Source organism: Haplochromis burtoni, unplaced genomic scaffold (assembly GCF_018398535.1).
Source record: "Haplochromis burtoni strain Fernald_Lab_line unplaced genomic scaffold, NCSU_Asbu1 Contig_4, whole genome shotgun sequence".
Lineage (NCBI taxonomy): Eukaryota > Metazoa > Chordata > Actinopteri > Cichliformes > Cichlidae > Haplochromis > Haplochromis burtoni.
This window is the reverse complement of record NW_024582365.1, coordinates 5,804,111-5,821,083: the sequence shown is the minus strand read 5'-3', so window position 1 is coordinate 5,821,083 and position 16,973 is coordinate 5,804,111. Positions and strand designations below refer to the sequence as shown.

Genomic DNA, 16,973 nt, shown 5'->3' with positions numbered 1-16,973 from the left:
GTTTCCTCTCAAAGTCCAAAGACATGCAATGCATGCTCGGTTAACTGTTGAATCCAAGTTAACAGTCTTGGATGTAATGTGATGTGATGTAGATAAAGTGGTAAGTGTTGTTTTTAGTGTAGAGTGCTTGGATTGCATCTATTATTATAGGATATACTGTACAATATAAAGTGCCTAGAGGCGACTGTTGTTGTGTTTTGGCGCTATATAAATAAGACTGAATTGTATTGAATTGAACTGAATTGAATTGAATTGAACTGAGTGGCCAATAAGAACATAAAAGCACTGCACAGTCCATTTTCAGTGTAGTTTAAAGCAAATACAAAAGCTGGAAAAAAGGCGAAGAAAAAAAGGAGTAAAAGTCAAGCTGAAAAGCTTCAAAAATTTGAAAAAGTTAGACTGAAAATCACTATTCTTAAGTTCAGTTTAGTCTATAACTACTACTACTACTAAGCATTTGTGAACGTCTTAAGTTCTGTATATAACACTTTATATTCAGCCAAGTATTTTAAAATTTACCCCAAGCTGAAAAGAAATATAGCCTTTTGAAATAAGATGGTTCTTTTTGATACACCCTGAACAAAATCTGCAAAACCTATGCTGAGCTCGTGTATGTAGAGCCATTTCAGTGAGCAGCTATGTCCCATCTTAAAATTCATAAAACTGATAAATAAGTGTACCATAATAGCTTGCTCTTCTGTGGCATCCTTTGATAGATCTGTGAGTGACAATTGTCTGTTTTTATTTTACTTTCGTTTCAAATCACGTATAGAACTTTTTAATGCAAGCATATAAATGAAGTACACGCTGCCTTAGTTATGGTCCTTCAGACTGTGTGCCTGATAGTCTTCAATCACCGATGCAGAGCAGTGCCTTTAACTTTGCAGGTATTTCTTTTTTTACCTTGCTTGGCCTGGAATAACATCAGGAATGTTAATATCTGCTGCCTCTGTCTGAACAGCAGCTCTCTCAGAGACTTCTTTGAACTACATTTTGGTCCTCGGGGCCTCCAGTCTTGTAAGAACATCAGTGACCATGGGGTGCAGCTCCAGGTCTAGGCCATTCTTTAACAGGGCATTTAAAATAATGGCTATTTACTGTTAAAAAAACACTTTGTCTAGGTTTCTGACCTAACACTCTGACCCTGAAGGAAAACGTTTGTCTTCATACCTACAAAACCTTCCTTTTATGCTAATGAGGCTCAGATTGGTGGTACAATCAAGGTTCAAGTTCAAGGTTCTTTATTTGTCACATGCATAGTTATACAAGTGTAACACACAGTGAAATGTAGCCTGACACGCTCCTCGACATGTGCAAAAATTGGGGGGGGTAGAGGAAGAACATTATATATATATATATATAATAGTATATACATTGGGTGAATGTGCAGTAGTAGCAGCAAGCAGGTGAATACTGTACATTAATATGAATAGACGTCTGACTATTTTACAGAATGGACAATATAAACATGTTTAAAATTAAGGGAATTTGGAATGTACATTGTGCCTTGGTTTAGAGTGTCTGGAAGAGAGTCCTGTCTCAGTCAATCAAACATCATGGAACATTCCTGTCTTTCTTCTAAGTTTTATTTAAGCTACCTGATATTTTTAGTGGATAAAGTTTCTTGGCAAAAAACCCCCCAAAGGCCTCAAGAGTCTATGACTACGACTATCTTCTATTATCATTGGTCTTAGAGTACTTTTCTACCATAATACAGTTTCTAATGCAAAGTGTCTTAATTCAGTTTATTCCACTTCCACTTCTGTAGCTCTGTCACTACTGTTTGTAATCAATTAATTATAAACCAATCATCCAGTCTCTCTCATTGTCAGCTCTGTATTTCATTTAATCAATAGAAATACAGTACTGTGCAATTCTGAGCCTTTAGGGACTGTAAGTACATCTTTACATCTTTGTAGCTATCACAATGCGTTTAACTGCTCCCAAATCCATTTTGCTGCATGACAACAACTCTAAACATATTGCCGAAGCTGATGGGAACTGTCCTCAAACACAAGAAGGACAATGAGTTCCGTAACAGATGCTATGCCTCATCTCAGCAACATGTAGTCAGTCTTGGATTACGCAATACAAAAGCATATAAGACAACTCAAACCCACAGACCAACAGCGGTGGGTTTTCTTGAAACAAACTACTTGCTACCCAAAAAACTGTTTCCAACTGGTGGAAGTAAATAAAAAAAATGTTAGGAATGAGGAAGAAAAGGCAAAAGAGAAAGAGAGAGAAAAAAATGTTGATTTCGTACTGAATCAGAGAGACTACAATGACTAAAACTAACATTGGTAAATGCAACAATGCTTGCACTTTAAAAACACACCTGTTATTTTACATTCAAGTGTCCTGTATGATTTAGTCGCATGTTGTAGCCTACACTCCAACACCGTAATAAATCAATTCAGCCATGCTGTGAAAGAGAACTTTGCCAACAGGCACTGACAAACAAATGGAAATCAGGGTCTTGCGGCAAACACGGAGATGAATTTTAACCTTTTTCTAGCTTATTCATTCCTGTTTCCTGTATGATTTAGTTGCATGTTGCAAGTTGTAGCCTACAGTGCAACAATGCAATAAATCAGTTCTACCATGCTGTGGACGAGAGTCTCGCCAGCAGACACTGAAAAACAAATGGAAATCAAGGTCTTGCAGCAAACATTGACATGAATTTTAACCTTTTTCTAGCCATCACACAAACCCATACACACAGGTGCTGGAGCACGACACGCAACATATTCCAAGCACACACCAGCACAGCTTCAAGTACTCATCTATATTCAATTCAAAATTTCTATTTATTCTAGCTGTAATCTCAGACTTTGATTATTTAATACCAATGGATGCCTGTGTGCCCAAGTGTGAATTGTCCTTTATATGTATGGTTTGGTCCTTCACCACTATTTGATGTGTACGCACTTGAATGTCTTTGTGCCTGTGTAAAAGGGTGGTTATGTGTTCGCATTACCAAGTTCGTGAGAGCATACAAGCACCCATGCTGGCATGCCACCACACGGAAAGCAGCTTTGATGGCTCAGCAGCCAGCTCATCCTTTCTCTTTTCCATTTTTCTCATTTGACAGTCAAACACAATAAACTATCGCACATGATAATGAGATGCCGTATAAGTTTCCAAGAGGCATGTAAATCAGAGTTTCCCTTCTCCTACTCTCGATCCTCTTTTTCTTTCCTCCTCTGGTTGTTGTACTGTGCTTGCAGGAAGATAGAGCGATAGAAAAGACGATAATGAGGTTTGGGGGCCCAACGACAAGTAAATCTTGCGAGCTGATAGGGGGCTGGGACGCGGCCAACTGTCTTCTCGCTTGGTGATGACTAAATGTCTCTCTCGTGTCACTATGGGTGTTTCCTCTCATCCACTCTCCCTCCATCCTTCATTTGTATTCCACCCCCCTTCATCACTTTTCTTATACTCCGTCTTTAAACCCCATTTCGAATTTACAGCTGTACATTTCCGTTGAGCGTATTTATGCTGTGCCTGTCTGTCCACGCTTCCCTGTTTTTAATTACTGCCTCAATACACTGCGTTAGTAAAATATATTTGACGTGCATGATTTAAAAAAGCTTTAAAAAAAAATCTATCTCAAAATGGTTTAGTAGACAGAATAAAAAAAAGAGGTGCTTAAGATTGCCTTGACTGTGTGAATGAGTGCTCTCCCAAAATTACAGGCCAATACGTTACAGATGATAAAGCACACTAGTGAGTGATGGTGATACACAGTGGTGAAGATGCCTGCAACTACAATTTTTTACTGTGATTTCTGCTATGAGGTTGATCTAAATCACCCCAGAAAAAGTGCACAATCTCTCAGTAAAAGGGGTTTTCTTGAATATAATGACTATTCTTCAGGGTTTTCTCCAATTATACAGAACACATACACATAAAGATATCCCACTATAGCAAAAAAGCCTTATTACACCAAGTATATGTTGGTATTTGCTAATTTGTCCAAAACGAAATGGGCATTTTTGTCATGTTTACCTGAAAAACAAAAACTTGCACCAAGTACAAGGATGCCATATACTAGATATTATCATGAGTTAATGCTTTGCGTGCTGTTTTGGGTTGCTGCTTTTATTTACTTATCCCTCTATTTCACACAGTCTGTTATTTTTCTCGTTCTTTCCACCTGTCTTAGTCACCCTCTATGAGTCACAGACTAATTGCCACCACTCAACTCTGCCTTCCTCCTCTGTTCCATGTTCGATGTGACTATAAAATTGACTGACCAATTACTCTCTTGGTAGCATTAGTTGCTACACCATTTTGATCAATTTAACCAAAACAGATCAATGTAGATGAAAGCCTTGTGGTCAACCACTTCACTGCTTTGACTGATGGGCAGATTTATTCCCAGTGCCCTCTAATCAGAGAGTAATACATCACAAAGCTGCTGGCTCGAGCTAAGCTTATATCTGATCTTGGTTTTTAAATCCTGCTTTGTATTTGTTCAGATTATATTATAGTTTATCCAATTTACTCAAACGTTGCAATTCTTTGTCATGGTATCTTCAATGGCATCCACTTCTGCAGTTATCACTGATGCTATACAATAGCCCACAACTTCAATAGGGATCATTCAGTCTTAAATACTCCCAGAAACCTTCGAAATTTGGAAGGTTAGCAGTAAAGTGGAAACCCAATGATTTACAATACAATACTGCTCTGTCAGGTTCTCATCTGTAGTTAACAGTAACGCATGCTCACACAATGAATTATTAGTGTTCACAGAGTGTGTCCCTCTCCTGCCCTTGTATGCATTCAGTTTCCACTGAGATTATCCCACAGAAATAAGCATCAGAATATAAATGAGGCAGAGGGAGCCCTTGAGACAGAGGCATTTCCCAAAATGATTGAACTCCTTTCAGTTTGCTCCATTAAATGTCATCCATCCCTTTTTTCCATGTGTCTCATTCACAAATTACCAACCAACAGCAGCTACCTCTTTCTCTGTCATTAACCTTTTGAACCATCAACCCAAGGCTCTACAATGACCACAGCTATTCTGGGTCAGCGTGTATAACAACAGTCAAAAATGGCTTGGCAGATGGCTCCTGCTCTCAAAAAGCCCAACACACATATTTATCCACACGCAGGCCACTCCTTCAGTTTACAAATCCAGTTTACATTGCTAATTCTCTACAGGCTTGACCGTCAGTCTTTGCTGGTTGGTTGCGGGCATTATCGCATTGCATTTAAAGTAAGCCGTGACACGAGACTTAATGTGATGTAGCAAAAGCTAATTTAACGTAACGCAGCATAAAATAATGCATTAGAGCATGATACAGGAGAAGAGAAGAGAAGAGAAGACAAGAGAAGAGAAGAGAAGAGAAGAGAAGAGAAGAGAAGAGAAGAGAAATGCTGCAAACAAACACTTCATCTCATAAGAAGCAGAACTGAGAACAGTGCTTAGAGACAGCCTGACGGGACGGCAATATGACTATTATGTTTTTTTAATGTTGGCATGTCTTAATATATCTATGTAACTACAGATAAAGCATATGGAATCATTGGGGATTACTGGACCACCAAGCAAACGGTTTAAAAAAAATCAGTGTACTCACACACCTTAAGCTGCTGTAAGCCTGTGAAATTTAAACATTTAAGCTCAAACAGCTGTTTTGATAATGAAAGAAACGCAGCTTTTTCTGGTGCATTCAAACACCGGCTCACTTGCAGGTTAATCCTGTTACGTATATCTTATATAATCTTTTCACTACTGCTTTTAAATAAGACAGAGTTGTAGCCAGATCCTTCTTGGTCCCTTGACAACTTTGTCACTCAAACCTCTCTTAGAAACCAGAAGTATGAAACCACATTCAGCTATAACTGAGGCCTAATGTGACCTGTCCTTAATGCTGATTGACAGAGAGTGTAGGAACAACTGAGATCACTCAGCACTGATTAAACCCTGACGATAATAACTGTACAGTACATCAGTCTTCCATATTCATCAAGCTCTGACATGCATCCGTTAAGTAATCACAGCAGGAGAAATATAGACACGGGTGTGAACATTGCCAACAATACTGTATAATGCATGGCAGTATAATACAAGCAATTTATGTAATGAGATTCATGCCATTTGTAGAGATTGATACATTAAAATTAAAGAATGTATCATTTTAGGCACCATAGCACAGACAGCTTTCTGAGTTTTTGCACTATGGGTTATTTTTACACCCAGCTGTAACTGTTCTTCGCAGATGGCCATTACACTCAAATATATGGGCTTAATTTAATCTGTTTAATATATACTACAATATGAATGACATAACTTGTTTCAAGCTGTGCAGACAGAAGATGGAGGAAGTTGGAGAAATGAAGGTTTGGCTGAGAAAAAACGTGAAGGTTAGTGGACGGAATAAAGGACTTTGACCAGCTTTGGGAAATGAGTGGGCAAACAAAATGACAGGCTCATCCCCCTGTTCCTCTGCTCTTTGCTCTCCCTGATCTCTCATTGTTTTTTTTTTCCTTTATCAGTGCTGATGCTCTCAATCTGTCACAGCGATTGCCTCATGGCATAATAATTTGACTAAATTGAGCCATAATGCGCCTTGTAAATTTAATTTTGTCTCAAAACCAGATTAACCCATATGACAGGATGCACATGTCTATCTATGCGCGTCTGCCAGCACGGGTATGTGCGCATTGTGCATGTTTGTGTGTGGATACACTATGTGCTTGCCAAGACCCTTAATCCCAGGAGCGTATGCTGAATAAATCAGAGGAGTATTTCTGAGTGGGAGAAAAAAAATCCCTATCCCTTCAAACACTGCCCATAGATTCAAAGAGTTAAGCACACATGGACAGACAACATCAGCAAGTTGAACACAATCGCACAACTAGATCTAGGACTGGAGAAAAATTAATACATGTGACCATCTGACTGGTCTTCATCATAAATAATGCACTCTGTTTGATGCTTTACTTCTGCATTTAGCAGAATAAGTGCAGAATACAAAAACAGTGCATAAAAGTATCGTAAGTATTTCAGTATGGTAGTTAAAAACTACTAGACTTAGAGCAAAAAGTAATGAAATGTTTGATCAATTGTTTCTCTGTTATAACAATGATTCTTCTACTTGTGTAAAGCTTGTGTTTTTTCCATGAAGTGCTCCCACGTTTGTAAGAAGAATCCATTTGTGGGTTGAACAGCAGAGTAGAGTATGTAGGTTGTGCCAATGATAAACTTGCCAAATCTTCCTTGCCAATGCCAAACAGCTTATTCTGTGACCAACACAAGCGCATTGGCTGACTTGCGACAGATGAAGAATGGGATACCATCCCACTGCAGTGTGCACTGGTGACCAGCATGATGGAGAGGTGCCAGGCTGTTGTTACCATCTATGCTTCTTCCAAGTGCTATTGGGGTCCCCCGTTTGTTAAATGAATAAACTGTTACATTTTCAATATTGTTTCTTCAGACTTCAATCATCCGACTGAATAAACAACACCAAACAAGAGTCCTGTCTGGTGGGTCTGCTGCTCAACCCACAAATGCATTTTTCTTACCAGTGTGGGACCATTTAAGGGAAAATAAACAACAGTATAAGACTTATTACCAAGAAACATTTTACAGCAAATAAATCATTGACCAAACACAAATTTCCTTTCTTTTTGTGCTAAATTTAAAGCATACTTGCATTCCAGCTTTTATGTTTTATAAAAAAAATAATAATAATAAAAAAATAAACCTCATCAGACTGGTCATTTCCACTAAGTGTCAAACATGAACAAGAACTGATCTCCTGTCACATTCATACACTCACACACCCACCATCCTTTCCCATCATCTGACCACTCTTACACTGAAGTGGTGTCAGCAGTGTGACATTTTTCCCTGGAGAGTGAGGTAGGTAGGTTTGCTCAGACAGTTGGGATTATTAAATATGTATTGCAGCACAGTGATAGGACACCACAGGCCATTAGGTATTATAAATATATAATTCAGCTCAGCTACATATTTCAGCATCCTGGATAAATGGCACACTAGCATACAAGCCTCCTTATTAGCATCCCAATGCTAAAATGCATCTCAATTAGACTGAGTGTCAGGTCTCATTTGGTGAGGCAGGGATCGAGATGGAAAGGGCCAGTGTATAAATGACAGAATAAATGAAAGCGTTGTGCCAAAATATGGAGGAAAAGAAAGCAGCAGAGGAAAAAGGGTATCACTGACCAACAGTTTGCAGATTTGCTGATATATTGATTGTGAGCTGGGCTTAAACTTTAATCATTTCTGGACTGTTTAATAGCAACGCGAGTGAAGTTACTGGTCTCACTAACTCTTTTTTTCATTTTTATACTCTCCTAATCCCATTTTTTTCTCCTCTTGACACTACCATTCAACGGTGCGCTTAACTCTTTTTTCCCAACAAGCCATATCTCCTCCCTATTCCTCTGTCATCCATCTTTACCATTCTTTAGCTATCCTTCTCTGCCTGACCATCCTTTAGCAATAATCATGTCACCCTCTATCCTTTCTTTCTAGTCAGCTTGTTAAATGCTCCTTTTTCTGCCCTGCTCCTTGAAAAATCTCTTCCTCAACCTTTCCTTTTAACTAGCCTCTCCACTACCTCTGCCTAAGTCCATCTCAACGTCGTCCAGCTAAACAGACATTTGCAGTTTAGAAAACATGGCAGTAATTAGAGGACTTTGTACTGCACAATCGACAGTATTTTGTCCCTCAAAAACTTAGCTCTTTTTCTCTGTATCACACTTTCTGTTTTCCTCCCCATCATGCCCCTACACTGCCTTTGCTTTCACTTTGATCGCTTGTGTGACTCTGAGCATGTTGACAGCAAGCCAGAGGGCCAAACCTGTCACATCATCCCCTGTGGAATCAATCATCTAACCCAGGATCAATACCAAAGAACCATATCCTCAACTGAATACCGACTCAGCTGACAGCAACGGACTATTCAAAAACAACATTCAAAGCAGTCCACACAACCACTTAGCATACACCACTGCACAAACACAGATTCGCAAACACACTCACACTCAGACACAGTCTCAGCTACTCTGAAACCAATGCATACAAATATATTTGCAGGTTGTGTATGAGAATGCTTCAGAGATGCTTCACAGGGAGCAATGTTCGTGATTCAAATACGTCTTTCCCAGCATGTCATCTAGCTTTTCTCAGTGTCACTAAGACTGATATCAGTTTCAAACTCACTCACTCACTGTCTGCCTCCAGTTAATCAGTTTTTACTGCAGAGGTCTGATTATAGACCCATTTATTGAGTCTATATTATACAGCAGCACAACATAGGATCACTCTATCCATCATTGAGCAGACCTCTGTAGGGGAATTTACCACTTATCAGCCCACTACAAGCGAATTAGACAGACATAATAGGGCTGAGCAGAGGCAGGGGGTTGAATGAGGCTAGTGCACAGTATGCGATCATCGATGTGTGGTACACTTTAAAGGAACAATACTGATAAAATGATGTGTCCCCGGTAGGCATTTAAAATCTGGTGAAAATCATTTACGAATAGAGAAGGAATTGGGTAAAAAGTGACACATTAATGACAGTGACACTGCAGAGTTCTGCAAGGGCTTCCAGTTTTATCAGCTACAAACATACAATATCACTTTTCCTTTAGCAGACAGCTGACATCGCCCGTGACATTAATATGTCTAGGACTCATCTTTCTCTCTATTCAGCACCAACACCTAGTGAGCTGTGAACAGTCAACTCATTTCAGTTTGCAATATAGCTTTTGGACATGGGATGTTCATTGGAATGTCAAAACCAAAATCCCCTCACATTGCACACCAGCCTCAAGATGTCAGTGTATAAATACAAAAATCGGTGCCACTTGTGCTGATTGTAATAAGATGGTATCTGACTCGTGTCCATTGCGCTGATTGCAATGTTAGTGTAGGTGAGCTTAGCAGGACTAAAATCATATGTTATAATATCAGCATCAAACAGCTGCGTCGCTTCTTTGATCTCAACAGAAAATAGGCCACACAGAGAAGACTACCTGACAAGCTAAACACAAAAATAAATCCTAACTAAGGCAGCTGACGAGTTTAAGTTAGACTTATTCTTTCATTTTGAAATCTATTGACAAAGAAATTCATAAGAAAATCGGGCGACTATGAAAAATTCATGAAACTGTCAGTTTGATGTAACTAAAAAAGGCTTCATCAGAACATGTGTCTTTATTGCAGTAAACCGAATAAATGCTCACAAACCCATTATGTCCTTTACCGTTTGGCTAATGCTTTTAATCTAAGTGCTTTACTGGATTGTCCCACAGGAAATGGAACATTACCCTTTCTGTATTACTGTGATCAAACCTTTAGTGCAAAGAGCACCCTCACTGGCCATAAAGTACAGTAGAAGCAGTCTGGTACAGTTGCTGAGCTAGAATTACTTACTGTAGCATAGACCTTTTAACTTGATCACTACTGTTAAGTAAGAAGCAACGAATGCTTTATAGGATTTTGAAGGATTTCACTCAGAATGTATATGTGTATTTGTGATTCGCTCTTTACACAGCATGAAGTCTGCTGTTTGTTAGTAACTCAGTGCTGAAAACTGTTAAAAATGATGCACCTTGTCTCTGGAAGAGCTGGCTGCTGACAATTTCAGTCATAGAGGCCACCTTCTGTTTCTGGAGTTTCTCAGGAGGAATGCAGGAGTAAAAGTCATGCAGCAACTGACTGCGGAGAGAAAATGACACAGAGGAAAATGAATAATCATAGAAGATTATCTCATGGGGAACACAAAATATTCAGAAATTATATTTTTCCACATTTTATACATCTCACCAAGCATTACTAATTCACACAATGTAACTGCTTCAAAGATCAAAAGCAAAACCATCCCTGGTTTAGACACATCACCTTTAACATATAAAATATGCAACCACTCGAAGCAGCAGTTGTATCACAGGGAAGAGCAGTGTATGCCGCATGGAAAACAAATGAGCTAAAGTCTGCACACATCTTAATGAAGACATGGGTTTGACTTATCCTCTGCCCCAAATTCAATTTTGGAATAATTAAATGGGCTGGTTGCAAGCCCTGACGCCACTTAGAAAGATTGAACGCTCAGAACATGGCAAACCCTCGGTCTCAATTTTTTGTCTGTATCTCACTTTGTCTCTGTCTCCTTGAATTATGCCACACAGGCTGCTGCAGCACTTTCAATAATGGCATAAAAGAAGAAAATGCAAACCTTCTGCTCCCAAACTAAACATAACACAAAGGTCTGTGTGACTTTTGATGTCCCCCAAGCTGGCACAGGAGCAGGCTCAAGTACAGAGGATCAGTGAAGTCCACTAATCATCTGGGCTGAGTCTAATTAAAATCCAAAATGTCACTACATACTCTGTGGAGATGCTGCAGATACCCTGAGTGACAAAACACATCCTTAGCAGACAATGTCTTCACTAGTACCACTGCACAGATCACACTACAGGTGCGTTTACAAGGTGTAGAAATGTAACTATACAGGACACGATACAAAGCTTTGATGTCCACCTCGAGCCGCGTAATTGTAATTCACATGGCCTGTTTGCGGAAACTCTGCTCGAGGCGATCCTGATCAGGAATGCAAAGGGGACTTTACTTTCAAGTTCAGATGGCTGCGATATGTTTGTGGATATGTGTGTAAAGAATTGCACAAGACAGAATATAAAGGGTGAGTGAAGGGGTTTGGGATTGGGAGATAAAAAAAGGAAATGAATGACAAAAGACAGAATATGATAATATATGCCCTGACTTTTAACTCTGCCTCAACACTCATCTTCGTGTGTGAGGCAGGTGTTTAAGGTAGCACCTCTGTGACACTGTGTTGACATCGAGCCACTAGAGGGACTGAACTGGCAGATGCAGACAGTCCACGAGCTCAGACACGGACACACAAAACCCCACAGGTCACAGAAAGGTGAAAAGACAATATATGAGGATGGGAAGGTTTAAAAACTGAATGTGGCAAGACAAGAAAACATACTAACTGGTGAAGTATGCACACTGATTGTATGTTTCAGTTGGGTCAAGGAAAGGTTATGCCAGTCTTTCTAAGTCATTTTGTTCTTCAGGACTCTGAGAATAAAAGAGAAGGGGTTCAAATGGCTTTTGTTTGATGGTTCTGGTAAAATTGTCATTTCACTCAGGGGCACATAGAGGAGAAGCAGAGTGTGTTGGAGTGTTTGTCCTTGTGTCCACGTCAGTTTGATGGGATTTTTATCACCTGATAAAGGAGGTAAGGTTTAACCACGATGGAATATGGGAGGAAATAGAAGAATAAGGGTCACTGAATAAAGCCAAGTGGGAAACGTGAGGTGAAAAAACTCATATATTCTCTCTGTAGGTGTGAACGAATAAGACCAAAGATAAAGTGCTAGTGTGTGCATATCTCTCTGTTTGTGAGTTTAAGGATAAGCTTACCTGAGAAGCTTGGCATCAAATACTTTCTCCACATCTTGCAGGACTGTTGGCAGGTACTTCAGAGCAGCAACCTAACAACACACACATGCACACACACAACACGCAACAAGTAAATAGTGTTAAATTACTGTCTTGAAACCCTGTGCAAGGTGACTTTGCCATCAAACAGGCATTCTCCACATGTGTTTAAAGGGGGTGTTTCATTTTTCACTGGGCTCTTGTCTTTCTACCTAACTTTTTCTGATGTTTTCTGTTTGTATGTCTGTGTACGTGTAGGCACAGAGAATAAGAGGAAAACACTAAGCAGCAGAATACTGATGCAGTCAAAAACAGACTTTGAGAAGTGGGAGCATGAGGCGAAGGTGAGACATAGTGAGACAGGACATCTAGCAAAACAGAAGAAGCGGAAAAAGGGTTCGGATAAAGATGAAAAGTATATAAAAACAATGTAATGAGGTGCACTAGGTTGTGAAGCGTGGATGCAGGGCGAGTGTATGTGATTACCCTGAGCAACAGTGTGGTGGTGTAGTCTGTTCTCATCAGATTGTTGATTGACTCAAAAAGCCTCCTCAGCGACTCCTCAAACTCTTCCTGCTCCTTCCCCTCGTACAGCCTAGAAGCGCAGAAAAACGTGAAAAGAGAAGACGGGAGACCGTGTCAGTAATTACAGAGGAATATGAATAGTGAACAGGTTATAAAAGAAACAATACGGATTAAAACAGCAGAAAATAAACAAGTGTAGTAAATAATCAATGAGAGTGAGAATGGTCAAAAAGGGCAAAAAAAGACGCAATGAGTCTCATTTATAATTGATACATATGCATACTGATACATATATCAGTTTGTACTATAAATGATTAATTCGATAAACAGAGACTGGTGGATAATTATTTCAAGGTTTTATTCACAATATTTTATGTTATTCTATTTTCTTTCTCTTTGCAAACCAATAGATCCCCTTGCATAAGCAGCTGAGACACGCACTTCTAGAAGTAATATGATCACAAGAGGTCAGGCCATGTGTAGCTCATTCATAGGTCATTCATAAGGATGTGTGCCATAGTCAGACACTTCAAAGAGGAATGTTGTCCTCTACTAACTAATGCCTGCTGTACTTGAATGATTTTTCTGTAAATGGACTGGAGTACTTTTCTACTCTGAATGAGCACTCAAAGCCTCATTCACCCAGTCACACACACATACATATCTAAACCTAATCACCTTATCCAACATTCACACACACTCTTCACACACACTCTTCAGTAAATGCATAAGGGAAAGTCAGGGGTCAGTATGATGCCCAGAAGCAAAATGGAAGAACTGGGAATCAGACCTTCAACCTTCTAAACAGTAGACAACCCGCTTTACCTCCTGAGCCAAAGCCAAACTAAAAAATCAGCCCAAATTAATTTAGTGGGTTAAAAAAGTCCACATCTCCTCAAATCCTAAATCTACTGTTATTGCAGCTCCACAACAACCTTAGTCTTTAAGTAGCCAATTTTATACCGCTGATAAGTTTTACTGGCTTTCCTAAAAACAACCAGTGTTTCTCTTCACAGTTTAAACTGATTCCAGGCTTGTAATGAAAGGTTTGTTAAGTTATCTTCATCTTTTCCGTGCTGCCATTCTTTATATGAAATCAAAGTCACTTAGCACAGAGTGACACTGCATCTGAATTTTTTTGATTTTCTGGATATGGGGTATAAACTAAACTGGCTACAGTTCCTCATATCTTCTTTCTGTAACAGGAGTGCACTTTAAACCCTAAGTCAATCATTTATTTAGCATACGAAGCTGTAAAACCCACGAAAAACTGCCTAGGTAATTACACAGCAAAGCAATATCTTTGATTTAATGTCCTATATTCAATTGTAGTAATGGAGAAAAAACAATGCAGCATTACACTAACAAAATGAAGCCAGTTTTTGCAACTGAACACTGATAAGCACTGACTGTTGTAACTACAGCATCCTGTCACAAGAAAAGGCTGGCTGACTGTGTTGCTTCTAACATCCCCTCAGGTCTACGGGCTCGTGCATTAGCAAACTTTATTGCCATCCATCTCTCCACCCATTTCCTTCCTTCTTCTCCTCACTGTGTTTGAGCGATTCAATTGCACTGTGCAGTTTTTAATTACAATGGAAGTTATGAGTGCTGGGGGGAAGGATTAGCATGTGGCACACAGCAAATTTAGCATGTGGAGGGATGGATTAGGCAGTAACACACAGAGGTATTATCACTGGGCTCTTTGCAGAGTACAGTTATGATTACACACGCATTGTCCTGCTAATCCACCAGCCCTGTCTGTGTGTGAGTGTTTCTGTGTGTGTGGGGGTGTGTATGTGTGTGTCTGTGCACACAAGCGTGGGTGTTATCTACAGTTGATGTGTTAGTGCTGCTATGCTAAGACTGGATTGTGCACTCATACCACAAATACGCACTTCTCCTGCATTTTACACAATAGATGATCACTTTACTCTTAACCTAAATTTTATTTGCTCACGAAGCGTACACGAACACAAAATTATGTAAATTTAAAAAAGGAGTGAGCGGCAGAGAAGAAGTCTGATTAAAAGAGGGGCTGAAGAGCAACTCTGCTGCAGATATTGTAGTTGTAAAAATAATGTCTTCAAGACACCAGTAAACATGACATATGAATTTCTAGTCATAAATACCTCCCTGTTCTGATTCGTAATTTTAATCGGCTTCCCTGGAGTCGAAGTGCTCAATGCTGCAATATTTTGACTGAAATGAGAATAACCAAAACCTCTAAGATGCATCACCAATGAGCGTAACTGTGAAAAATCCTCTGATTATTGTTTGGTCTGTAACGCTTTAAATGTTTCAATCTGATCGATGGAACAGAGTCCCAAGGTACGCATCAATGTGACCCTGAATTTTAGTTGGGAACTATTTTTCCTGTAATTAGTCTTTTACTGTCAAAGTACTATCCTTTTTCGCCTGCTTTTATATTAAATAATAAGATGTGTTAACAATAAGATAACAAAATTCAAAAGCTCAGACACAGACTTGTTTCACAGCAACCATTTTCCGGTGAACTGGTAAGTAAACACAGGTGTTACTAATGACATTAAAGTTCTATTTAATTTAGATGCAGAGGATTAATGTGATTAGTAACACCTGTGTTTACCTTCTTTGTAATATAAAAATGGCTGCTGTGAAACAAATCTATTGTCATAACTAGAAAACACTGAGCTCATAATAAAATGATCATCTAATAATTTTTTTTATCACATTAATAAGAATAAGTCTTCATATTAGAAAACATTCTTTTTCATGTGATATAATTACATGCAGTTTACTTGAGGTGAACATATTAAAGAGGACTGTGAGAGCGATTAACTAGACACCAGAGAAATTAAAAGCTTGAAGCTTGGAGGACAAAAAGAAGCAAAATTTAGAATTGCTTGCCTTACATATTTCTGAAGTACACATTACACATTCATAATAGATTTTGAACACGAAGCTGGTTTGACAACCTAATAAATCTTCAATGCCACCTATTTAACTATTAATGACTGCTAGTCTTCATGGTGACGGTGATGAAGCCTTACAGATGCATCTACAGCACGGTGGCTCCCCTGAATATGTGATTTTCTCTCTGCGTGACAAGGCCTTAGAGTAGAGGAGAAATCTGATGTGAAAACTTTAGATGCAGCGGAAGCTGAAACTGTCAGCAGCAGGTAGTTGGTAGACAAAGAGACAGAAAAGGAGAGAGAGAAGCTGAGAAGAAGAGTGAGATTTATCGCTTTAGAAACACCCAGGGGATGCTGGTGACTGAAGCTCAGTCAGTCTAGGACCAGTGATGAGATAATGTCATGCACACACAAAAGCATCTACTTAGAAGAATGCTTAAATGTCTGCTTAAAATGTCTGTGTGAACACACATGCACATACATGAACACAAAGAAAAGCACAAAAAGACAAACCTGCAGAAAAATCTGAACTCACTGACAGAGAAATCTGCCATTTTCTAATTCTATCATTTTGAGACACTGGATCTTGCCATTTTTTATAATAGCATTTTGTAACACCTTGCTAAATAGGCATATGTATCTCCATTTTTATTTGTAGACTGTATATTAAAATGGGCATAGTTTCAGGTTCTAAAAATACTCGTGACCGCCAGTGCTGACCCTCAGCTTCCTAGTACACACACAAATGGTATCCAAAATGCTATGTCGCCTCGTTTTCAAGTTATCACGTTCACAAGATTTTCAGAAAACCTGACCTCTGACCTTGACTTTGAGGTCAATGTCATTGTTGTGACATTGTTGTGACTCTCAGTGACCTCTGACCTTGAAGTCATGGTCACTAAGATTCAAACTTATTCATTTACAAGCTCCACTTAATCTTAAGGTCTCATTGTTGCCTCATTCTCAAGCTCTCACATTCACAAACTTAGATTTCCATCTTCTAAAAACATGGGAATCCAGATCAGAATGGGCAAGGTATACCAATATAATTTCATGAGAATGCTGGAACAAACAAAATCTGACCTTAA

The 16,973-nt window shown here is 39.1% G+C and overlaps 1 protein-coding gene across 1 annotated transcript in view; it reads right to left on the bottom strand.

Annotated features, from left to right (window-relative positions):
* Nucleotides 1–16,973, bottom strand: part of LOC102306027 (dedicator of cytokinesis protein 2) — a 94,792-nt gene that overhangs the window by 59,063 nt on the left and 18,756 nt on the right. Inside the window, exons 22-24 of the mRNA XM_014335109.2 lie at nt 12,953–13,061; nt 12,449–12,519; nt 10,611–10,717 (exon numbers count right to left, since the gene is read on the bottom strand). Coding sequence (XP_014190595.1) covers nt 10,611–10,717; nt 12,449–12,519; nt 12,953–13,061 — 287 coding nt within the window. The remainder of the gene's footprint in view (nt 1–10,610; nt 10,718–12,448; nt 12,520–12,952; nt 13,062–16,973) is intronic.